A 24,970-nucleotide genomic window follows, 5' to 3' on the forward strand; every position below is an offset into this window, starting at 1 on the left:
AGAATGATGGAGTCTTGGCTCCTAAACACTGACATTCACCTGCTTCATTTCCTATAAAACCTAGGCCAGGCCCGGTGAAACGGGCTGGCCAATGTTGTAACAGCTGTAAGACCAGCTTCTCCACTGTGAGTCTACACAGTGCCTGGAGTCAGAGGGAGGGTGCTTAATTTAAATAACCTGTCCATCAAACTTTGATTCTAATTATTTTTCTAATTATGTTCTCTGTTGGTATATTCTGAGATCCAGAAACCACCTGTCTATGTACTTGCTTTTTTGAGAAATGCAAGAGCTTGCATTTATGTAAAAAAAAAAAAAAAAAAGAGCAAGGACAATAACTCTCACATTTCAAAATTTACTTTCTAATACACAAAAATATTTTAGGGGAACTAAGGTAAGATTCTTTATCATATTGCAATGAGATTCTAAGATGACTCAACTCCCTTTAGTCTTTCTTAATGAGGAATCACAATGGTTTTTGAGAGACGGTCTACTTTTCTTAAGATGGCTGTGGAGCAGGAAGTTAGCTATGTAGGAAATAGGAAAAAGGGAGGGATAGGAATGTATTAGTGATTTCTGGCTACTGGACATATCCAGTTCTTGTTGATCATGCTTGCCCAGGTCGGGGGTTCTCCATCTGACACTTTATGCTTTTCCTCCAACTGTGGCCCAGCAGCTTAAGAATGAGGATCAAAATTTTGTATATGACTAATTCTCTTCTCTCAAGACTGTCATTTTCATTGTGTCTCTAATACATTTGCTGAAAGAAACTCCCAAAATACATTAAGTGGAAGGATGTTTATTGCAATTAAAATGTTCCCTGAGTCAGCAAAGTTAGTGGCCTGATTGTGGAGGCGTCAGGAGACTCTCCAGGACTCCCCAACATGTTCCTCATCAGCTTGCTTCACAGTGAACTCTGTCTGACCCTGTGACCTGGATGCAGCCCGCACAGGGAGCTCCGCTCTCTGGGTGAGGTCACATGCCAACCTAGAACCCTTGGCCTGAGAAACCCCTGCCATTTCTTTTTAGGTGTCTGCATATCTAGAAGGGCACCATTTAGAATGACCCTGGGAAGCCTGCCAGTCTTCTATGCGAGCATGCTGTATATTTCATCCCTTAGTTAGTAGGAAGCAATGAAGGGAGTTGGAATTTACTCTTAGCTAAACTCGAGGCAGCAGGGAAAGTCAGTACATGCCTCTTATCATCAAAAGCCCTAGTTTGGCATCACATGTGCCTGGGAGGGAATGAAAGATTAGTGGAACAGACCATCCCTATTGTTCCTTTTGCTGGGGTGTGCTATACTTCAAACACCAGGGGGACTTGTCACCATCATGGGCATTTAGAATGGCAGGTGGCAAGCTGGGTACGGTGGCTCACGCCTGTAATCCCAGCACTTTGGGAGGCTGAAGTGGGCGGATCACCTGAGGTCAGGAGTTCAAGACCAGCCTGGACAACATGGTGAAACCCCATCTCTATTAAAAATACAAAAATTAGCTAGACATAGTGGCACGTGCCTGTAATCCCAGCTATTTGGGAGGCTGAGGCAGGAGAATCGCTAGGATTCTCCAGAAGGTGGAGGTTGCAGTGAGCTGAGATCATGCCATTGCACTCCAGCCTAGGCAAGAGAGCAAGACTCTGTCTCAAAAAAAAAAAAAAAAAAGGCAGATGGCAGCCTGTGTGTGTGTGACATACATTGACTTATAAACTTTTGTTTTTCCATACTTTTGTTTTATGATTAATTGCCTGTTAGGTATTTATTGTAGGTGTGATACTGTAAAATATATACTTGGTCTTTGACCTGTTTTCTGACATACAACTTCTAAAATCATTAAAATCTCCAAGATAATGTCTATTTGTGTGCTAATGAGATGACTGGTGGCAGACAGCCCCTAGGTAGCTTCAAATGGGGTGTATTAGTCCATTCTCATGCTGCTAATTAAGACATACTTAAGACTGGGTAACTTATACAGAAAAAGAGGTTTAATGGACTCACAGTTGCACATGGCTGGGGAGGCCTGCCAATCATGGTAGAAGGTGAAGGAGGAGCAAAGGCACATTTTACATGGCAGCAGGCAAGAGAGTATGTGCAGGGGAACTGTCCTTTATAAAACCATCAAATCTCATGAGACTTATTCACTATCATGAGAGCAGCACAGGAAAAACCTGTCCCCATGATTCAATGACCTCCCACCAGGTCCCTCCCATGATGTGGGGATTTCGGGAGCTACGATTCAAGATGAGATTTGGGGGGTGGGTGGGGACACAGCCAAACTGTATCATGGGGGCTGGCCCCCAGAAAGATCAATAAATGATTACAGTGTTGGATTTTCATCCCCATCTCCCAACCTCTGGGGAGGGGAAAGGGGTTGAAGGCTAAGTTGATCACCAGTGTCCAATGGTTTACGTCAATCATAAAATCTCAAAATGACTGGCTTTGGGGAGCTTCTAGATAGCTGAACATGTAGAGGCTCTTGAAGGGTGGCATGCTCAGGGAAGGCATGGAAGCTTTGCGCCCCTTCCCTAACACCTTAACTTATATATCTCTTCATCTGTATCCTTTGTAATATCATTTATGTTAATAGTAAACTGGTGAACATGAGTATTCCCTTAGTTCTGTGAGCCACTCTAGCAAATTACTCGAATTTAAGTAGGGGATCATGTGACTCTTGATTTATAGCCAGCAGTTCAGAAACGTAGACAAAACAACCTGTGCTTGTGATTGGCATCAGAAGTGGGGTGGAAGCAGTTTTGTAGGACAGAGCCCTTAACTTGTGGGAGCTATGCTAACTCTATGTAGATAGTGTCAGGATTGAATTGAATTAGAGGATACCCAGCTAGTGTCTGCTGCAGAACTGATTGCTTTCTTGGTTTGTAGGAGAAAACCACACATGCATTTGGACGCGGAAGTCTTCTGTGTAATTGTTGTGGTATGGGAGCAGAGGAAAAGTAGTTTGTGTTTTCCACAGTTTGTGTTTGTGCTTTTTCCACCCAGAGTGGGGAAAACACTTTCTAAAATGTTAAACATAGAGTTACCATATGATCCAGTAATTCCACCCTGATGTATGTACCCAAAAAGATTGAAAGCAGTGTCTCAAGCAGGTATGTGTATGTCCACGTTCATACCAGTGTGATTTACAATTCCAAAAGGTAGAAACAATCCAAATGTTCATAAATGAATAAACGGATAAGCAAAATTAATATATACATATATGTATACCAAATAGATAAATAGATAGTAACTATTACAGAACTTTAAAGTGGAGTAAAATACTGATACTTGTTATGATATGGATGAACCTGGAAAGCATCATGCTAAATGAAAGAAGCCAGACACAAAGGGTTGCATAATGAATGATTCCATTTATATGAAGCATCCAGAATAGGCAAATCCATAGAGATACTATTTCAGGAATCCAAGAGTAAAACTTTAAAAGCAGTTCAGATAATACATTTATTGAATGTGTTATCCACACACACAGGAATCTATATACAGGAGTCCCTATGTGGAGCCTGTTCATGATATTAGCCAGGTTTCTAGTGCAATTATTTCTCTTCCATCTTCTTTCTAAGTTTTCTTTCTATCTTTTAATGTTATGCTCTCTCGTCTACAGTACTTTACTTCAAGTAGCCTCAAAGCTTTTTTAGAAGCGGGTGAGATAAAGTTATAACTAAATAGCTAACCAAAAGCTCTCTTTACACTTCGTAACAAATAAACAAAATTGCTTATTTGACCTGAAATAAAAATTTGTTAAAAAAAAGCTCATAGCTCCATTGTTCTTTTGACTTAACACTCATGTTACCAAGTGTGAAAGGTTCACTAAACTGAACATGGTTTCATTGTCTTTTTCTTCATAAGAAGGTTTTGTTTAGTCGAGCCTTTTCTGCTGTGCCAGTTTTATGGTGAGGTGTCCAGCTTTCCCTCCAATCATACTGCCCATTGGTATGTTATGAAACAGTTTATGGCCTTCATTAACTTTGATGATAATAATTAAATGAAGCCGTGAATCACATCCAGAGCCAGCTCTCTGGGGTGTTCCTGATTCAGTTTCCACAGGCCATCAAGAGACGGTTCGTCTAACTAAGCCAGAGTCCAGAATATTGTGACTTAAATACCTATCTTCTGAAAATAGAAGTCTATCCACAGAGAAAAATATAAGACCAGAAACAAATATAAGTCAGTAGAGAGAGATCCTTGCGATGAACACAGAGACTGCAGTAGAGGAAGCTTCAGAGGAGAGGCAGTGCTTCCCCTGGGTGTCAGCCTGATTCAGTGAGAAGGAAAGGTCAATGGCACCTGCTAAGCCCTTACAATGAACTGAGCATATAGGGTCTCTTTAGCCCTCACAAAAGCCTCATAAAGACGCAGCACTGTGCCCACTGCTCAGAAGAGTGAACAAATGCTTGTTTCTCGGTAAACTTTATGGCATAAAGCAGAGGTCCCAGCTATGAGAACTGAAGCTGTGGATATCTTAACAGTCCTCAATTCATATGGATGAAGGGGCATCTGGGTCCATGAGGGGCAATCCGCGGGGCCGTGGGCCAGGGTCCCCTGAGCCTTCCATTGGAGTCCCATGATTTTATGCCTGATTCTAAGGAAGACAGTGCTGCAAAAAGAAGAAACAATGGAAAGGCTAGAACACTATGCCCTCCAGAGTATATTCAATGACCGAGGTGGAGTCCTCAAAAGAGGCAGCCACGTGGCAGGACAGGGACAGGGATGGAGGTGTGGGTGCACCATGTTAGCTTTGTAGACGTACCACTGGGCATCTCCTAGGGAGGCTAAAGAAGGAGTGGAAAATGGCAAATGTCTTTGTTAGACAAATAGTCCCTCTGAAGCACAGGGAAAATGCTTTCTGGAGAAACTGAGAATTATATGCAGAGGCGCTGAGGGTGAGAGCAAGTCTGTGACCTGCCTTCATGGAAGGGTCTGCATCAGACATGGGTGCTGCTGTCACCACAACCCAGGTTTTACTTTGCCTGGTATCATCTGGAAAACACACAATGATAAGTATAACATTATTTTTGTGCTGTTCTCAACCTCTAGAAAAGGAAGCACAATTGAATTGTAACAAATGCACTCTTAAAGGAATAAACAAGTAGATCAATGCTGCGGAACACAATTCAGAAAGTGACCAGTGAACATTTGGAATTTTAGTATCCGATAAAAGGGGCCTCCAAGCCAGAGTATAATGAAGGGTTACTTACTTAATAAACGGTATTGAGAAAATTTGTTATCCCTTTGGCAAAAAGTAAATTTAGGTCACTTTATCACACCATGAAAACAAAAAGCTAGGCAAATCAAATGCCTAAACAATAAAAACATCAGAAAAATAGAGTATATTCCTAACCTTGAGAATAAGAAAGGGATTATTGAGAAACAAAAATGAAAAACTTATGCAGAAAAAGATGGCCAAGTATAACCTGTCAGGGGCATGTATCAAGCTCTCAGAATTGTCCCATTGAAGCTTTTCTTGGTTTGAGCAGAACAAAAATGCATCATCTCTCACTGCCTCCATGGAGGTGGATGGCTGACAGCTTTCATCAAAACCTCTCTCCACTTAATGTCCTTCTGAAAGTCCTTTCAGGTCCTTGACATAGTTCAGGAATTAAGAGTCACATAACAATTTTTGGCCACTTCCATTGGTGTCCTCCACAATGATCTTGTATTTTACTTTAGAATATAGTATTTGTTATCTTGGGGCCTCAGCTAAAGCTAAGATTAAATAGTTATTTTTCATATCTTGATATGTGAATGTGCGTGTGTACTGTGTGTGTCTCATCATACTTCAAATTGATAGCAGCAGTAACTCTCAGGCAGGGGGAATGAGTGGAGTAGTGACTGGTCAAGAGCGACGTTAACTTTATCTGTGTTGTTTGAATTTTTATAGTGACAATATATTCATGTATTACTTGTGTAATTAAAAATAAATGAAATTAAATATACTCTAGGCTGTGCTGGATATGTTTCTGCAACTTAATTTCCATCTGCCAATGAAATAAATCTGAAACCTTTCATTTGGGTTAATGGTCCAACTTAACGTGTTGCTCTGTTGGAAAAAACCCAAATTGCAAGGAGCTTTTCACGGCTCTGTGCTTTGGATTGCTCTTAAGGTCACAGCATTTTCTTCTGATATTTGCTTTTTCCAGATATATGCTCAGTGTGTAATGTACATTTGTCCTGGTCCTTGGCTGACCTAAAGGAGTAAATGGCAAGGCCAGCAACTTCCTCTCTTGCAAACATGAGAGAATACATAGCTACCTGGTCCATTTCCAGCTGGAATCAAAGTCCAGTAGGTAGAATGTTTATTTGAACAGTGAAATTGAAATGGGCTTCTGTTTGGCTTCCCAAAATAAGCTGAATAACCACTTTTGTGATTTGCAGACAGCGTCCTGGGGATATTTTGGCAAAGGGGCAGTCGTGAAATGAATGAGGTGATAAGTGCAAAATGGATAATGTGACTTTGGCTGGAAGCACGTGAGGCATGGCACTAAAGGCACATGGACTAATCTTTCCCAGGCACCTTTCCTCTGCACAGTCTTCCACACTGCAGTAACAATATCTTAGTGATACCTGTTTGGTGTTTTATAAACATTTCAAAGTGCTTCCACACCTTCACCGGCCCATTTTACACCTATCGAGTGCCCATAATGGTTGGTTGCAGGGCTGGGAGTAGAAAGAGCTATTTCCTTTCGGAGCCTAGCTTGGGGAGGTAGACACTTCAGCTAGCATTGTAGCCTTCTGGAAAGGGCTTTGAGAGAAGGAAATACAGGAGCTAGGGGACAGCAAAGGCAGACATTAGAAGGAGGTGGGACAAGCCGGGCTGCTTTGGGAAAAGAAAGTGGCACAGGCTGAGGCACTGAGGTCCGGAATTGCACCATGGGTTTTGAGAAACGTAGGTAACGAGTCCAGGACATGAGCACAGTGAAGCTTCAGCCACATGGAGAGGCTTGTGTGATCATTCATGGAGATTGAACTTGACGTGAAGGGAATAACATTTGATGGATTCCAAGCAAGGGAGGGACTGGGACATATTTGCACTCCAGGGTGAAGCATCAACAGAAAGGAAGCACCACTGGAGGTTAGGAGGCCAATTAGGGAGCTTTCTCAGCAATCCGCACAAATGAGGCTGCTCTAAGACAGAGGGACCCGGAGAGGTGGGAAGGAAATAGAATCGAGAGAAATGAAGGAGCTTCTATTGGTGACTTCTTGGATGTTGGAGAGGTATGGAGAAGGGTGTCTGGGTCGCCATACCCATCCAGGAACCATTCACAAGGTAGTGAGACTAAAAGGAGGATTAGGGTCAGGGGAGAGTTGAAAAGTCTGCTTTTATAATATGTATTTTCCCACACTTTCTACCCAAATTCCAGTGAACTGGGTATGATTGTAGGATGAAGTTTATCTTCCGGCAAGGAATTTTAGACACTCAATAAATGGACTTATCCAAGGCTTCCACCTGGTTATACCAAATATGGGAATATAATGGAGTTTTATTTGCTCTAGCACAGAGTTCCTTTAACTGAACTGTGAAAGTTGAGTCCCTTTGACTGTACGTCTACTCACTGTGCCTTAGAAGGCAGGATATATACCAGATGCTCCTTGGACAGAATTCCTTCCCTTATTCAGCGCATGCTTATGAATGCCTCCTCTGACCCAGGCAAGCTTGAGATACTAGGAATTCAGCTGTGGAAGTTCAACACTCAAGAAGCTCATATCTAGGGTGTGGAGTTAGAGAAATCAGACCGGCACATGATACAGAAGGGACTAGGTGCTGTGGAGAAAAGTGAGCCAGGGAGGGGATAGCCTGTGTTGGGGCGGAGGCTGCTTCTTTAGAGAGATGAGGGAAGGCCACTTGAATCTGATGCTGAGAAGAGATCAGGGATTTTTTGTAAGGGAAGTGAGTCATGTGGCCACCTGAGGAGAGCATTCCAGGATAAGGAAACGGCAGGTGCAAAGGTACTGCTGCAGGGAGGTGTTTGATATATCCAAGGAGTATGGAGAAGTCCCATGTGGTGGCTGCAGAGGGAGCAGGGGGAGGACGGTGGGAGGTGAGAATAGAGACCTCTGAGATAGGTCCTCAAGAGCCTTAGAGGCCACGTGAATTGCATGGGACCCACTGGAGGGAGCCATTCCCAGAGCCGTGACAGGTTGGGACCTGCCTGCAAAGGACCACATGCTGGCCATGGGGAAGGGCAGAAGCAGGAGACCAATTTGGAGGCTGGGGCCTGGGGCCTAGGACAGGCATGGTGAGCAGTGGTCAGTTTCTGAATCCATTCTCAGGGTAGACACAATAGGATTGGTGATTGATTGAATACGAGACGTGAGACAGACAAATGCCGAGGACGGCTCCAAGGGTTTTTCCTGAACAGCTGCCAGGATGAAGTTGGCATTTATTTAGGTGGAGGAAGAAAGGAAGGAGCAGGTTTGGGAGCTGGAGATAGAGCTTCGTTTTTGAAAGTGTTAATTTGAGATGTTCAATTAGACACACAGTGGAGATGCCAAATAGACAATTATACAGGAGTCTGGTGCTGAGTGTTGAGGTCTGGGATGGAGACATCACCCTGAGGGTCCTTGGCATTTAAATGCTGTTTAAAACCAGGAGGCCAAATGAGCTCACCAAGGGAGAGAGAAGGGATAGAAGAGGGAGAAGGTCTGAGGACTCAGCCCTGGAGCATAGATAATTAACAGGCAGATGAGGAGAAACTGGGAGAGGGGACTGAGAAGGAACAGCAGGCAAGAGAAAGAGGGCTAAGGGAGAGCCATGACCTACAATCAGGTCAAGAAGCATTTCTACAGGAGAGATTTCTGCTGCCGATCTTCCAATAGATCAAGTAGCGTGGAGACCACCGAGACCCAGCCACTGGAGACCATTAGCCTAGGGAGGTCATTGGTGGCCTTGCCAAGCCCTGTTTTGATTCTGGGTCCGGGAGACAGAGTGTAGTCAGAGGAGAGGAATCACAGACAGTCCAGTGCAGACAGCAGGCAACTCTTTCAAGGAGTTATCTTACAAAGGTGCATGGACACTCAGAGGAAACCTGGGGTGGGGAGGGGGTGGGCGGTGGCAGAGTTCATTTAAATGTGTTTGGTTTTTAGTGGGCAATATGACCACATTTTTTATGCTGATAGGATTCATTCTGGAGAGAAAGACACACTGGTGACGTAGGAGTGATACCTTAGACCATTCACATGTTGGACTAATTAGCAGGCACCGCATGTATTAAGAAAGAGGAGTTGGGGTTGTTCAAGAACCCCTGTAGATGGAGAGCACCTGGCTAAGGGAGGGGCTGGTATGAGCGGCTCATAAGCCTTCAGAATAAATGTATTGGGGCTGTCCCTCAGGTGATGAGAAAATGTTGGCTTCATGCTTTGTACTTTATATTGCAGTGAATTCCAGATGTATTAAATTTAAATGCTAAAGGGTAAAATTATAAAGGTTTTCAAGTAAACCACAGAAGAGATTTTAAAAGCAATCTTGGGGTATGGAAGACCTTCTGGAGCATGACACAAAAGCAGGGACCCCAAATGAAAATGCTGATAAATTCAGCTTCATACAAGTAGAAAAATTCCACATAGCTAAAAATAATCAAAACATTAAAAAATACAGGGGAAATGTCTGTAATTCATAAGATCAATAAAGAGCTAGTTTCAAAAATACATAAGCTTTTACAAATCAATAAGATGAAGACAACCTAAAGAGGAAAATAAAAAATGTCCCAGATAGGCACTCTAAAGTGGTATGACTTACGTGGAAGACAGTCTGGCAATATCTTTCAGAATTAAAAATGCATGTACCTTTTTCCTAGAATCTTCATTATAGATATTTTCTCACAAATAAACTTCTACATGTGCAAAATAATGTTTACCCAGGAATCTTTGTGGCAGGATTGATTGCAATAGCAAAATATTGGAGGAAACCTAAAGGTGATCTCTCAGTAGGAGACTGGTTTTATTACAAATTATGAGACAGCTGTACAAGGGAATACTATGCAGTCATTAAAAAGAACAAGGCAGCTCTTATGTAGTTAGATTTCTGAGATACATTGTGAGAAGAGGGAGATCTAGAATACTTTGTTACATTTTTTAAATACATAAAACTGTTAAATCAAATTCCACCATTTGTCACAGAAGCAATGTAGAAGTAAAAATAAACACACAGTCATGCCATGCTAAAAGCTGTGAGGTATGTTCCCTGCAGATGAGAACAGTGAGGAATCTCTGAAGCTAGAAGACATAAGGGAAGATGGAACACAAAACAGCAAAGCCGCGGACACATGAGCCCTACAGGTGGGAGAAAAGCCCTCCCACAGAACTTCTGATTAATTCCTATCCCAGAATTCAGGAGGCCCTGGGAAAGAGTAGGTCTTCAATAGGCAATTAATTGAAGACTTATGAGAAAACCATTCTATTATTCCATTTTCAGAGAGGCCAGTGTAGATGTATGATTTTTTTTTTTTTTTTTTTTTGAGATGTAGTCTCCCTCTGTCTCCCAGGCTGGAGTGCATGGCGCGATCTCAGCTCGCTGCAAGCTCCGCCTCCCGGGTTCATGCCATTCTCCTGCCTCAGCCTCCCGAGTAGCTGGGACTACAGGCACCCACCACCACGCCCGGCTACTTTTTTTGTATTTTTAGTAGAGACAGGGTTTCACCGTGTTAGCCAGGATGGTCTTGATCTCCTGACCTTGTGATCCGCCCTCCTCGGCCTCCCAAAGTGCTGGGATTACAGGCATGAGCCACCACACCCGGCCAGATGTATGATTTATAGTCAGGAATAGGGCTCTCTGAATTTGGAGTCCTTAGAGGAATCGAATAGAACTTTCTTAACTGGGTGAAGGTTATTAATCAGTGAGCTACAACAAATATCATATGTACTGATGAGATAACAGAAGCCTTCTCATCCATGGGGAATAAATCAAACGTATACTACCAGTGCTGTTGTTTAACATTGTACTGAGCCCTGGTCAAGGCAGTAAGTCAAGATTTACAAAGATAACAATTAGCTCCAGCCTAGGCAAAAAGAGAGAAATTCTGCCTCAAAAAAACAAAACAAAACAAAAAATAATTAGATACTGGACAGAGATAACACTCTCATTAATTACAGATTGCTTATGACTGCTTAATGAAAGCCTTTTATATTTAGATACATTAAAAAACCCTCTTACTAGATAGTTCTAGTTAGGGCCAGGCATGGTGGCTCATGCCTGTAATCCCAACACATTGGGAGGCTGAGGCAGGCGGATCACCTGAGCTCAGAAGTTCAACACCAGCCTGGCCAAACATAGTGAAACCCTGTCTCTGCTAAAAATAGAAAAATTAGCCAGCATGATAGCACATGACTATAATCTTTGCTACTCGGGAGGATGAGGCAGGAGAATTTCTTGAACCTGGGAGGCAGAGGTTGCAGTGAACTGAGACTGGTCTACTGCACTCCAGCCTGGGTGACAGAGCAAGACTCCATCTCAAAAAAAAAAAAAAAAAAAAAAAAAAGGTTCTAGTTAGTTTTCAGTGGATTCTTGATTTTTCTAAGCAAAAATACCTGTATACAGTGTTGAAACAAGTTAGAAAATAAAGTTAGACATTAGTACACATTTATTTCTGTTTCCTCTTTTTCCTCTTGCTCTCATTACATACACACTCACAAAGAAGGATGTTGATGGATTTAATATCTAAGTGTGAAAGCCAAAACTATAAAACTATTAGGAGAAAATTTAGAAGAATACTTTTATAATCACTATTTTTCTCAGAAGCCACAAGGGAAAAAACTGATCAACTGGCTACAAAAAAAATGCCAAAAACTTCTGCACCCTAAAACAATCATTAGATTAAAAATGTTTACTTCTTTTTTTTTTTGAGACGGAGTCTCGCTCTGTCGCCCAGGCTGGAGTGCAGTGGCGCAATCTCGGCTCACTGCAAGCTCCGCCTCCTGGGTTCACGCCATTCTCCTGCCTCAGCCTCTCTGACTAGCTGGGACTACAGGCGCCTGCCACCACGCCCGGCTAATTTTTTTGTATTTTTAGTAGCGACGGGGTTTCACCGTGGTCTCGATCTCCTGACCTCGTGATCCGCCCGCCTTGGCCTCCCAAAATGCTGGGATTACAAGCGTGAGCCACCACGCCCAGCTATGTTTACTTTTTTTTTAACAAAGTAAAATAACAGGAATAATCAGGGGCATCATTGGGCCAATGAATTGGTTGCAACTGATTAACATCCATAATATAAATTAATAAAATGGTAAACAACTGAATTAAAAATGAACAAAAAGTATAAATAGGCAATTCACAGAAAAAAGGACAACTATTAATAGTGGTAATTTTGCTTAGCCTCACTGGTAAACCAGAAAATGGAAATGAATGCTGTAGGGCATGAATATATGTATATCTATAATATTCATATATAATATACATAATATGTATATAATATATATTTAGCTATGTAGAAATATACTAGCTATGTAGAATATATGTATATTATATATAGATAGTATATATTATATAACAATATACATATATTTATTATACATAGGTATATTTTAAGTTTTATTTTGTTATATAGGTAATAAAATAAAAGTTTATTTTGTTATATAGGTAGACTCATGTCATGGGAGTTTGTTGTACATATTACTTCATCTCCCTGATATTAAGCCTAGTACCCTCCCAACAGTTATTTTTTTTCTGCTCCTCTCTCTCTTCCCACCCTCCACCCTCAAGTAGGCCCCAGGGTCTGTTGTTCCCTTCTTTGTGTTCATGAGTTCTCATAATTTAGCTCTTACTTATAGGTGATAATATGCAGTATTTGACTTTCTGTTCCTACATTAGTTTGCTAAGGATAATGGCCTCCAGCTCCATCCATGTTCAAGCAAAGACGTGATCTTGTTTTTTTATGGCTACGTGGTATTCTATGGTGTATATGTACCACATTTTCTTAATTCTGTCTGTTGTTGATGGGCATTTAGGTTGATTCCTTGTCTTTGCTATTGTGAATAGTGCTGCAATGAACATTTGTGTGCATGTGTTTTTGTGGTAAAATGATTTATATTCCTCTGGGTGCCTAGTAGTGGGATTGCTGGGTTGAATAGCAGTTCTGCTTTTAGCTCTTTGAGGAATTGCCATATTGCTTTCCACAATGGTTGAACTAATTTATTATACTCCCACCAAGAGTGTACAAGTGTTCCCTTTTCTCTGTAACCTTGCCAGCATCTGTTATTTTTTAACTTTTTATTACTTGTCATTCTGACTGGTATAAGAAGCACTGATATTTTTAACAAAAATTGTACAGATAAAATGTACTCATCATTGGTAAAGGTGTGGGTAAATGGCTCTTTTACAAATTGTTTGCAGCAGTATAAAATGGTAGGAGCCACTTTGGAAGGAAATTGAAAGTATCAAAGTGTGTTCAACTTGCATATGCCTTTGAGCAAATGATTCTATTTCTAGAAATCTAACCTATGTGAACATCCACACATGCTTCCCAAAACGTATACAAGATATACGTCATTATTAATTGAATAATATAAAATGGAAACAACTTAAGTATCTATTAATGGAGAATTATCAAATAAATTCTATTTTATTCATACTATTGGAAAGTCCATAGTCTGCGCTCTAAAATGCTGTACATACTGCCTCTCATTCAACTACACTGCCTTTGCATATTCCCAATAATGTGCCTTGTGAAACAGTAATTAATCAACTAATCAATCAGTTAATCCATCCATTCATTCATCCTTGCCTTAATTTTACAATTATTTATTTATTTATTTGAGACAGAGTCTCACTCTTTAGCCCAGGCTGGGCTGCAGTGGTGCCATCTCGGCTCATTGCGAGCTCCGCCTCCCGGGTTCACGCCATTCTCCTGCCTCAGCCTCCCAAGTAGCTGGGACTACAGGCGCCCACCACCACGCCCGGCTAATTTTTTTGTATTTTTAGTAGAGATGGGGTTTCACCATGTTAGCCAGGATGGTCTTGATCTCCTGACCTCCTGATCTGCCCACCTTGGCCTCCCAAAGTAAGCAGTCTGCTATGTTCTAACAGATACAAAGATTTTTTTTTAAGTCCTCAAAAAAAGCCTTAGGTGCATGCATGTTATAAGAAATTAATGTCACCCCGTTTATCATATGGAGGCTGCTCCTATTCCACAGTACTATTTATAAAAACATTCCACTGGAAATATCTTTCCTAGGCAATTGATGGAACATGACTGAATCTAAATCTTGTTTTAGGCCCTTATTAGCAAAATAACTTTGCACAGGCTGCCACAACTCACTGGCCCTCAGGCTCTTCATCTGTAAAATGGGGTAAGGATACCAACTTTGCTGTATCTTGGGAAAGGTTAAATGGAAAATGAACATGGCATGTAAAAGAGGTTAAATAAATGTTTTTACTTGAAGTGTTACCCTCAAGGAACTCATATTCCAGACTGTGAGATGACAGAATTGGGTAAAATAGTGTCATGAGATAGGTAATCACAGGTAGGGGTGACACCGAAAACGTTTAGCAGGTAGTCTCACTTGGGTACCAACCAATGCAGGCACACTGGTCAGAGACCAGCAGTACTGGTACAGGGCCCTAGAAGTCCTCTGATGGTCCAGGCATCAGCCTTTTGGGAACTGGATCAACAGGAGGTGAGGTAGGGAATTTCTAGGGGCCAAAAGCCAGGGCAGCCAGGGCTATGGAGAAGGATTCGGGGGGTTGCATGAGTGGGGTTAGCACAGTGACTATTTCCAGTAGGTGCAGAAGCATTTTAATATTTTAAGCATTGGCTTGAATTTATTAATGTCAGAAGTAAGGAGTGAATTGCAATTTTCCTTTCCTAAGTCTAATAAAAGGCACAAAAAAGTAATAAAAAATTATTGTGAAGTTTTGGACCAACAGTAACCAAATGAAGAAAAGCTTAGCCTGGAGCCACAAAGTCCAAAGCCTGATGGCCAAGGGAAAAACCAGAAGGTCTTGGAGAGGACAGAGAGACCTCAGTGGGGATGGTTCCTAATAACCCCTCTCCACCCTCAGAAGCCACGCTAAGTTGTCAGAGCCCTTAAAATTCTCACTGTGTACCCCCATCTCCAAAGAAAAGGAGCTCTTTACATTTTCTTTATCTGAGCAATAAGTGGAGATGGCTGTTGGAGAGACAGGTGTGAAACTAAACATGTGATCAACAGAGCAGTCACTTTCTTTATCTAAAGAGGACATGGCAGCTACGCAGGGAATTGGGGGTATTCCCAGTGGCAGTGGGACCACCCCGTACTCCCACACCAACCAGATGAAATGAGTCCTGGTGAAGAATATTTAACAAATGCTTGGAGGGACAGCTGAATGCAGGCATTCTTTTTAAAACAAGAAAGAAAGGAAAATTAAAAAGCAGCATTCATTTAGCATTCCCTGAACCTCTAACATGTTCTTGGGGTAGAGAAAATGAGTGGACTATGATATATTCACTCATCTGAAAATTATGGATCAGTGAGAAAACAGTAACCCAGACTTTATCAGAGCAAACATGGGCCTAATCAGAGTTGGGCAAACATAAGCCAGATGGAAAATGCTGTATGATGACCAAGTCAACCTCTTTCAGGTGCAAAAGTACCATGTATGTGGGGGTGGGGGCCAGAGGAACATGGTGTGAAAAATAAGAGGAAGCCAAGCTAGAAGAAAATACGAGATGAAAGGAAATTATTAGCAATCATTTTATGTTACAGAGCAATTTAGTAGGAATGAAAATTTGGGTTAGCTCAAGATAAAATGATCAAAGGCAGTTAAATAGAAGAGAACTTTCAGATCATAGGACATAAGCAAAAACCCAGTTGTTACTGAACTCAAACATAAATTTGGTTAAAAGTGTAAAAAGATAACTGCAGACTGAGAGAAAATATTTGCAAATCATTTCTGCGGTAAAGAACTTATATTCAGAATATGTAAAGAACACTCGAAATTGAATAAGAAAACAAGAAATCCAGTTGTAAAATAGGCAAAAGATTTACAAAGTGAAATGAAAACTGTGTTCACACAAAAACTTAAAGCCAAATGTTTATAGAAGCTTTATTTTTGATCAACCCAAACTGGAAATAACTCAAATGTCCCTCAGTAGGGGAACGGATAAACATACTGTGGTACATCCATAAAATGTAATAGTATAGAGCAATAAAAAGAACAAGCTACCAGTGCCAGCAACAACATGAATGGATATCAAATGTATTTCACTAAATGAAAGAAGCCAAAGTCTACATAATATATGATCGCATCTATATAATATTTTGGAAAAGGCAAAACGATACAGACAGAAAACAGATCGGTGGTTGCCAGGGCCCACTAAAGGGTGTGAGCAAATATTTTGAAGATGACTGGTTGTTCTATATGTTGATTGTGGTCGTGGTTACATGACTGTTTATCAACATGAAGAACTCCATTTAAAGGGTGAATTTATGGCATGTAAATAATGCCTTAATAAGAAAATGAAAAATAATAAAAAAATAATTAGAAACACCAAGAACAGGGAAAAGTCTAAAAAGTCAAATTAGTGATGTGAAGAAAAGACCTAATATAATCGCTAAGTATTGTAAGTGATAAAGGCAAAAATATTAAAATAGGAGAGAAACTAATATGTTTGTGCACCATTCAACATAAGGTAAAGTGGTGTCTTTGAAACAAAACAAAAAACCCTACAAATGGAAAAATATGTTTGATATTTAAAATTTTCTGAAAGAACAAATAACCATACCATATTTTTAAAAAACTATTCCAGAATTCTTAATACTTAGACACTTACTACTTAAGCTATTGTGTTTTATAAATACTCTTTTTTCCCATGAATCCAGGCAGAAAAGTAAAATTGCTACTACAAAGAAAAAAATTCAGCTGGTCTCAGACTTTTCTACACTGATTGCCTGTACCAAGAAAACATGAAGTCTTAAGGCAAAAAGACTCACTAAAAGAGTCACTTGGTTATTCATAGCCAAGGTGCCTTCAAAATCTAAAGATAATAAGGAAATATTATCAAACATGAAATAAGTGAACATCTTTGAACCATTTTAGAAATTAAAAAACAAACAAGGCAGGGCACAGTGGCTCATGCCTGTAATCCCAGCACTTTGGGAGGCTAAGGTGGGTGGATTGCTTGAGCCCAGTTCGAGACCAGCCTAGGCAATACGGTGAAACCCTGTCTCTACAAAAAATACAAATATTAGCCGGGCATGGTGGTGCATGCCTGTAGTCCCAGCTACTCAAGAGGCTGAGGTAGGAGCATTGCTTGAATCCGGGAGGCAGAGGTTGCAGGGAGCCAAGATGGCACTACTCCACTCCAGCCTGGACACAGACAGAGACTCTGTCTCAATAAAAAAAATAAATTTTAAAAATAAATAAAAATAAAAACCAAAACAAACAACAGATAGCTCTGTGTAAGTCTCATCTAGCCAAAGTGTTTTTTTTAAAAAGTAAACTGAGCAGGAGAAAATGTATTAAATAGCTTTGTAGTGAGGATTGAATCCGCTTAAGTATAAAACTTGTTATTAATAATTATAAGAATTATGGGTACAGATCATCCTGCAGACATGATGTGCCTGAAAAATCATTTAAAAATGTTCTAAAATAATAAACAATTGGATCTTGGCAGCATTGCTAAGAGCCCACGTCTAAAACTGAAGCAGAAAGATTTGTTTAAAATGCATCTGACTGTCACTTTGTTTTCCTTAATCTTCATTTTTTACTTTAGAAAGATCTTTTTGGAAATAACACTTGTGTGGTAAAGAGATATTTATTTCAAAATGAAGTGTCTCTTTAGTTAGTCCTTTCATTTTCAGCTTCAATTCAAATTCAGCTAAAATTAAATACAATAATTTTTATGAAAATGCAATCTATAGAATGGTCTAATATGTATAACAGTTTTCCTGACTAGCTCTCTATCCTTTTAGCTCTGTATACGCATAGAAAGATAACTGTAGTCATAATAATAGTAATAATAGTAATAATATTTAACATTTGTGTCATGTATATGCTAGGTGTTTTATGTGGGTTAGCTCATGACAGTAGCCCCTGTGGTGTAAGTACTGTCATCATCTTCTTCATTGACAGATGAGGAAACTGAGACACCATTGTGTCCTGCCTGGACACATGTGACTGGACCAGGAAAGACCCAGAGGCAGTCAGGCTGGCTCCTGCCTGGCTCCTGTTCTTTGCTGACATGCTTAGTGACCTCCTAAAGATTCATGGTGGCCAATTCTAAGAGAAGGAATATTTTTGTTCACTTTTATCTGTGTACATATTTTTCCCTAATTATCTGAATTCTTTTAGCTATGTGTATTTGTTTAAGTAAGAAAGCATAATTTTTAAAAAAAATTGTAAAGAGTTAGAAGTAAGTTTACAATAGGCTAAGATATAAGTGGGATGTTGAAAATGTAGATTGTTTTACTTCTTTGAATTTGTGTCTTAAATTTTTACATTTTGAAATATTGAAGAAAAAATGAGTGATCTGATTTAAAGTGAGATGACTCCCTTTTAGGCAGACCAGCCAAGCAGCCATTTCTCTTTGGGTTTAATTTACCTTTTCATTTTTATATTAGTAGTACTTGATCCTTTGCCTGTTAATTTCTCCAAAGTTCATTGTTTAGAAATACATGCGTTCCCGCTTCTTCTCAAAGTGCTTTCGTATCCACCAAGGAGAGGAGTGCTGTTTTTAAAGGGAGTGGAGTATAAATAATTACAGTGACATAAAATGGGAAGGAAAAGATGCCTATGGGAAAAACACGTTCTTTTTAAATAATTATTTTTGGAAGAACCAATGTTGCGTCTTTATAAACTTCATTGCAGAATTTATACAAAGCTCTTGTCACCAACTCTCTCTGTTCGTCTCTACTAAGCCCACTGAGAAAAATTGTAAGGTACTTATCTTACATATTTATATAAATAACTTATTCATATAAATATTTTATCGTCATACACAAATGACTGGATGGATTCTCAGTAAATCTGGGGAGTATTAGAGGTATAGATGTACTTACAATATTTAGGCTATCTAGTGAGCCAGAAATTGTATCAGGAGACATGGGAGTCATTTCAGAGCAGCTGGAACTGAAGGAAAGAATTTATTAAATTCAGAAACTGAGTTTTGAGACCATCTAACTTAAAATTATAGCCTTTGGAACATAACCCCCAAATTTTTTCAGGTTTTTTAAAGAAGCCCCTTAAAAGGACAGGCAGCATCCCCCACTGACACTAAGACGTCGCTAGAGGCTAGTGTGACCCGTAAGCTGGGCCAGTAGAGAGGAAAAGCCCAGTGGTTTCATGCTCATGCCAGGTTTGGAAGTCACAGGACCAAACCCCACCCACAGCAGGTGCTGTGACCCAGCTGCGTGGAGTCAGGACGATTCATCACTGTGATTCACCTTAACCATGATGTGCCTGGGTGCTCTGGAAAGGCCAGCTGGAGACAGTGATAGAAACAGGCAACGTATTGGGGGGTCAATATGGGGGTGCTCCCTGTGCCAACCATGCATAATCCCCTCCAATCCTAACAATTGATCAATGAGGGAAATTTAATTATCCGGTGATGTCAATGAGGAAATAGAGGCTTGAAACGGTGAAGAACGTTTCTCAAGGTGACACCTGGAGAATGGCAGAGGCAGCAGATAAACCAGGGCTGGTTGAGAGCATGACTGTAGGGTTTTGAATCACTGCTCCAGCACTGACTAAGGTGTAGGCTTAGCATGTTTCTCAACTTTTCTGTAAAAAGTCTATAAAGTGCAGAATATAATAGTATAATTGTTGCCGGGCTGTGATGAGGGTCAAACAAGCTAATAAATATAAACCTATGGGTGGTGTTTGACAAGTGCAGGAGCCCAGAAAACAGGTGCAATTATTCTCATGGTTATGGTATCTCATGGTGCCACATATGCTCAGCTTCTTTCACGCTCCACACAGCCGCAAGAAGATATTGGTTGTCCCCCAGAAAAGTAATGTGATTGGCTTTTCAAACTCTACACTGATTTTTAAAACTGCAAGGCCCTGAATTCAAGATTCCGTGACTAGAAAATGCCTGGCACTTCCTTACAGGCCTCTATTATTGTCACTCAAATGACGGACAGTGAAGCTTGAGTAGGGATGGGGCTGGCAAGCAGAAAATGGAAACTTTGCCACGATGACATGAGGTTCCCTGAAGGATTCTAAGTGTTGGCATTCTTGATGCCAGTATTAGTCTGCTCTCATGCTGCTAATGAAGACATACCAGAGACTGGGTAATTTATAAAGGCAAGAGGTTTAATGGACTCAGTTTCCCATTGCTGGAGAGGCCTCACAATCATGGCAGAAGGCAAAGGAGAAGCAAAGGCGTATCTTACATGGCAGCAGGCAGGAAGAAGTGCACGTACAGGGGAACTCCCCTTTATAAAACCATCAGATCTCGCGAGACTTACTCTCAGCAGAACAGCACAGGAAAGACCTGCCCCCATGATTCAATTACCTCCCACCTGATCACTCCCACAACACAGTGGAATTATGGGAGCTACAATTCGAGATTTGGGTGGGGACACAGCCAAACTATCAGTGACTAATTTGGCTTCCCCCACACCCATTGACTCTGTCATGGCCTTAATCTCTGGGACTATCCCCCTCTCTGAAGGTGCTCAGAGTCTCGCATAGTCAAAGCCAATTGGTCTTCTGTTGAATGTCACTAAGGAATCACAAGACAAAGGCCAGGCAGAGAGGGTTAGGCCGTGTATGTATCGCACCAACTGACTGAACTATACTAATGAATCAGTAACTGTTTTGTTCAGGTAGACAATTGATGATTAGGGTTGTTGTTTTACCTGGATGAAAGACGGGTGTTTTAGACACCTCTTTGTATTGGTGTCATCAGTTCTTTAGCAACATGACCAAACACTGGCGTTTTTCTTCTGTCCTATTGACTTGGTTGGCATGACTATAAACACTTATCCCTTGTTACATGTTCATTTTCCACTGGAATAAATTTGGAAAAAGAAAGAAGAAAAGCTGGCCTCTTTTTGACTAAGTAGTAAAAATAGAGACTGAGAGATAAGGTCAGTATTTCCTGGGGGATTAAGAGAGAAGCTACAGGGGATTCCAGAGTCATTCCAGAAACATAAAGAAAAAGCAGGTGAAAAGAAGGGCTCAGAGTAATGTCCCTGCATCAACTAGTGGTACGTATCACTCTTCAAGCACCAGGGCCAATACTCAGGCATCTCAAATGGAGAGGAGGGTGGACTCACAGAGAAAGAGATGAGAAATATTCTATTAATATTTGAGGCTTTCCAGAGGGATGCTTTAGGCAATGGGGAATTGCCTTACTGAGGAGTTCTTTGACGCCTTCTCACATCATGGAGATATTGTTATGTTTATGAGATACCATTAATCCCCTCTCTATGTCAGCCTTTCCCCTTGGCTTAAAGTGAGCCTTCCTCTCTGCCTGTTCTAAATGGGAAGGATGCCTCTGTTGGCTAATTTGCAACAGGCCCTGTGATCAGGCAGTTCTCTCCCACACAGTAGTTGAACCAGTCTTTGTGGGTGAGTAATTGAGGTGTCTGGAGTCTGTACAATTACAGCTTAGAGGATGTCATGCATCATGTGTCTCACGGAGTTTCTTCCCCAAGGCAGTGGGGATAATCGTGCACTTGATTCCTTGTTCCAGGAACATCCGAACCGAGGCATCAATTCTTGCAGTCTAATGCTCCATTGTATCCAGGTGAACCTGAGCAGATTTGCTACCTTTGTCACCCAGAAAGCTCCTATGCCTTCCAGTTGGTCTTCTTACCTGCCACAATTCAGTCTCACCAATACCCTAAATTGCGACTCTGAACACTCCTCCCCATGCTCTGATCCGTCTATTGACTCCACAGCTTCTTTATTTGTCCACCTCGCATACTGCGCTCCTGTAAGACCAAGCTGCTGGCAGTTCCCCACATGCTCTAGGGCTCTAGGTTTCCACGCCTTAATTTACAATCCTGCCTCCTCCTGGGATTCTCCTCTTTACCTGTCATCATCAGGCCGGGTCTTACTCATCTTTCAGGTATGAATTCAGACATGATACTCTCCAGGAAGCTTTTCTTAAACTCCTGGGTTAATCCCCAGGCATTATTCCACATTAACACTAATCTCAAGATTATGCACCCATCTTCTTGTGAAATTTTCTTGGGCAGCGACCTTGTCTTATTTGTTCCTGAGTACCTAGCACCTGACCCAGTGCCTGATGCTTAGTAGAGACTCACAGAGTGTTTGTTGAACTGATCTGGTTTTGATTCCCGTGGTAATACATTCTGATCGGATCCGTGTCAACAAGTCTGTCCCTTTAGTTTGCACAGCCCTTGACCTTATCATGAGGTGAAGTCATCAGGGTATGGAGTTGAGGCTTGAGATGATCCGCAACTTCCCCTGGAACCCAGATCCAGTGCTGAGCACAGCAAAGGGAGACTCACCTCTGGGCCTTGGGAGAGCATGAGCGAGATGTTGGAACTTTGCTTCCTCTGGCCCCTGGTCATTGATAGATGGTTTCCTCTTGCCCTGTTTGTATGCTCTGCGGTCTCCCGTGCCTTCTGGCCATCCAGGGCATGGGGTGTGAGCTGGCTGCTGCCCTTCAGAGGCTCCAGCAGTCTTGGTAAACAGCCTTCTAGTGTGGGCTGTGGCCGCAGTCTTCACCAGACTGTGCCTGAGTGAGGAAGGGCAACAGAGGCCCTTTGTCTCCCAGGTTCTTCCCGCCTCCCCTCCCTTTCCTGCCTTATGCTTCCCAGCTGAGGGAAAGTGCAGGATTGGGGGGCACCCAGAAAGTTACCCTGGGCGACTGGTGTACTGCCGCCCTCCTTAGGAAGGGGACAGCAGATAGCTTCTGAGTGTGAGCAGCCACTCACATACACCACACGTCCATCACATACACACACATCGCACACACCACACGTTACATACGCCGCACACCACACACACCCAATATATACCACATACACCACATACACATGCATCACATACACCACCACACATGTTACATACACCACACACCACACACACCCAATATATACGACACACCAAATATCACACACACCACATACCACACCCCACATACACATGCATCACATACACCACCACACATGTTACATACACCACACACCACACATACCACATACCACACACAGCACACACACACATCACATGCACCACACATGCCACACCCAATATATACCACACATAGCACATACACCACATACCACACATACCACATACCACACACAGCACACACACACATCACATGCACCACACATGACACACACACTCCCAATATACACCACACACACCACATACACACAAACCACATATACACACACCACATATACACATGTTACATACACACATTACATACACAACACATATCACACCCATTGTACACCATACACACCACATATCACACATACTACATACACACACAACATACATAACATGCCACACATACACCCAATATACACCATATGTGCCACATACACATACATCACATACACCACCCACAGTATACACAGCACACACAGCACATATACTTCCCTTCTATATACACCATACAGATGTGGTGTATATAGGGAAGAAAACAATGCCTGTGTCCTCCTGACTCACATATAAATAAGTCACATATTGTGCACATATGTAAATGTGTGCACAATATACACACCACACACTCAGCACACATACATCACACACACATACCACACATACACACACTCCACATACACCACACACACACACACCACATGCCCACACCACACACACTACACCACACCCATCCTCCACCACATACATACATAAGCTACACCACTCACACACCTACTGTACGCTACACACACCCTACATCATACACGACACACACCACATACATCACTCTCACATACAGCACATTCACACATGCCACACACCCACTCAGCCCCCCACATAATCACACACCCACACTCTACACACATACTATTCATATGAGCCACGCACACTATACCACACACAACACACACACCCTATACCACTCACATACCCTCTCACACACATACCATACCACACCCGCGTATCACACACGCCACACACACATTTGTAATTCTTTGGCAACCTCGCTCCTCCTTGAGGGCATGTCTGTGGTTGATACATGCTCCCATGACCAGCTCCTCAGATAAAAGAATCGCTTTCATCCTTACTGGCCACTTGGTTGTAGAAGTGTGGTAGAGTCTGCCACAGGTCAGGGAGGCTGGAGCATGGGATTGATTTCCAAAGTGACACAAATGCCAGGAGTCGTAAAAGTCATTATGGAGTCATAAAATCTCAAGGTTTCTTTTGTATTTGAATAAAGATAATGGATTTTATCACTTTATTGAGTTCCAGAAACAGAGTCCAGGTAATATTCCCTTGCTCTGTAATAGGGGAATTGGCTGGAATAAACCAATCTATGACTGGTTTGTATCATTGATTCTAAGAGTTTCCTCGTTCTCCTACTGGGTATTCCAGAAACAGCCAAAGGAAGGTGCTGTGTTCTTCCTCCTACATTCAGGGGAAGGATGGGATCCCATGTGGATTTTAAAATCCACAGCTGCAGGCATACATGAATCTGTGGAGTTGGGTCCAGCCATGCCAGCACATGGGAGCTCCCGGCCTCCCTCTGTGCCGGGGTTGTCTGTTGACTGTGGTCACTTCAAAACCAAATGTTTCCTTCAAAACAAGGGGGCAAATTGGAGTCAACCTGGAAAATGCTTATGGCTGCCCTTTTTTTTTTTTTTTTTTTGAGATGGAGTCTTAGTCTGTCACCAGGCTGGAGTGCAGTGGTGTGATCTCAGCTCACTGCAACCTCCACCACCCAGGTTCAAGGGATTCCCCTGCCTCAGCCTCCTGAGTAGCTGGGACTACAGGCACCTGCTACCATGCCCGGCTAATTTTTTGTATTTTAGTAGAGACAGAGTTTCACCATGTTGGCCAGGATGGTCTTGATCTCCTGACATCGTGATCCGCCCACCTTGGCCTCCCAAAGTGCTGGG

At 41.7% G+C, this 24,970-nt stretch overlaps 1 protein-coding gene across 1 annotated transcript; it reads right to left on the reverse strand.

Annotated features, from left to right (window-relative positions):
- Nucleotides 1-3,098: 3,098 nt before the first annotated feature.
- LOC116481547 (uncharacterized) lies at nucleotides 3,099-24,568 on the reverse strand. The gene is made up of 3 exons (XM_058427193.1): nucleotides 24,484-24,568; nucleotides 22,400-22,711; nucleotides 3,099-4,984 (listed from the first exon to the last, which is right to left on the reverse strand). Exons 1-3 carry the CDS (start codon nucleotides 24,566-24,568, stop codon nucleotides 4,737-4,739), a joined length of 645 nt encoding a protein of 214 aa, XP_058283176.1. The 3' UTR covers nucleotides 3,099-4,736.
- Nucleotides 24,569-24,970: the final 402 nt, after the last annotated feature.

This window comes from Hylobates moloch, unplaced genomic scaffold (genome assembly GCF_009828535.3).
Source record: "Hylobates moloch isolate HMO894 unplaced genomic scaffold, HMol_V3 SCAFFOLD_14, whole genome shotgun sequence".
NCBI classification, from domain to species: Eukaryota; Metazoa; Chordata; class Mammalia; order Primates; family Hylobatidae; genus Hylobates; species Hylobates moloch.

Coding starts and splice junctions, on each gene's coding strand:
- LOC116481547 (XM_058427193.1), bottom strand. CDS start 24,568: ATGGCTGGACCCAACTCCACAGATTCATGTATGCCTGCAGCTGTGGAT. Junction 22,712..24,483: donor ATCCCATCCTTCCCCTGAAT/GTAGGAGGAAGA, acceptor ACTTTCCCTCAG/CTGGGAAGCATAAGGCAGGA. Junction 4,985..22,399: donor TGCTCTCCCAAGGCCCAGAG/GTGAGTCTCCCT, acceptor TGTGTTTTCCAG/ATGATACCAGGCAAAGTAAA.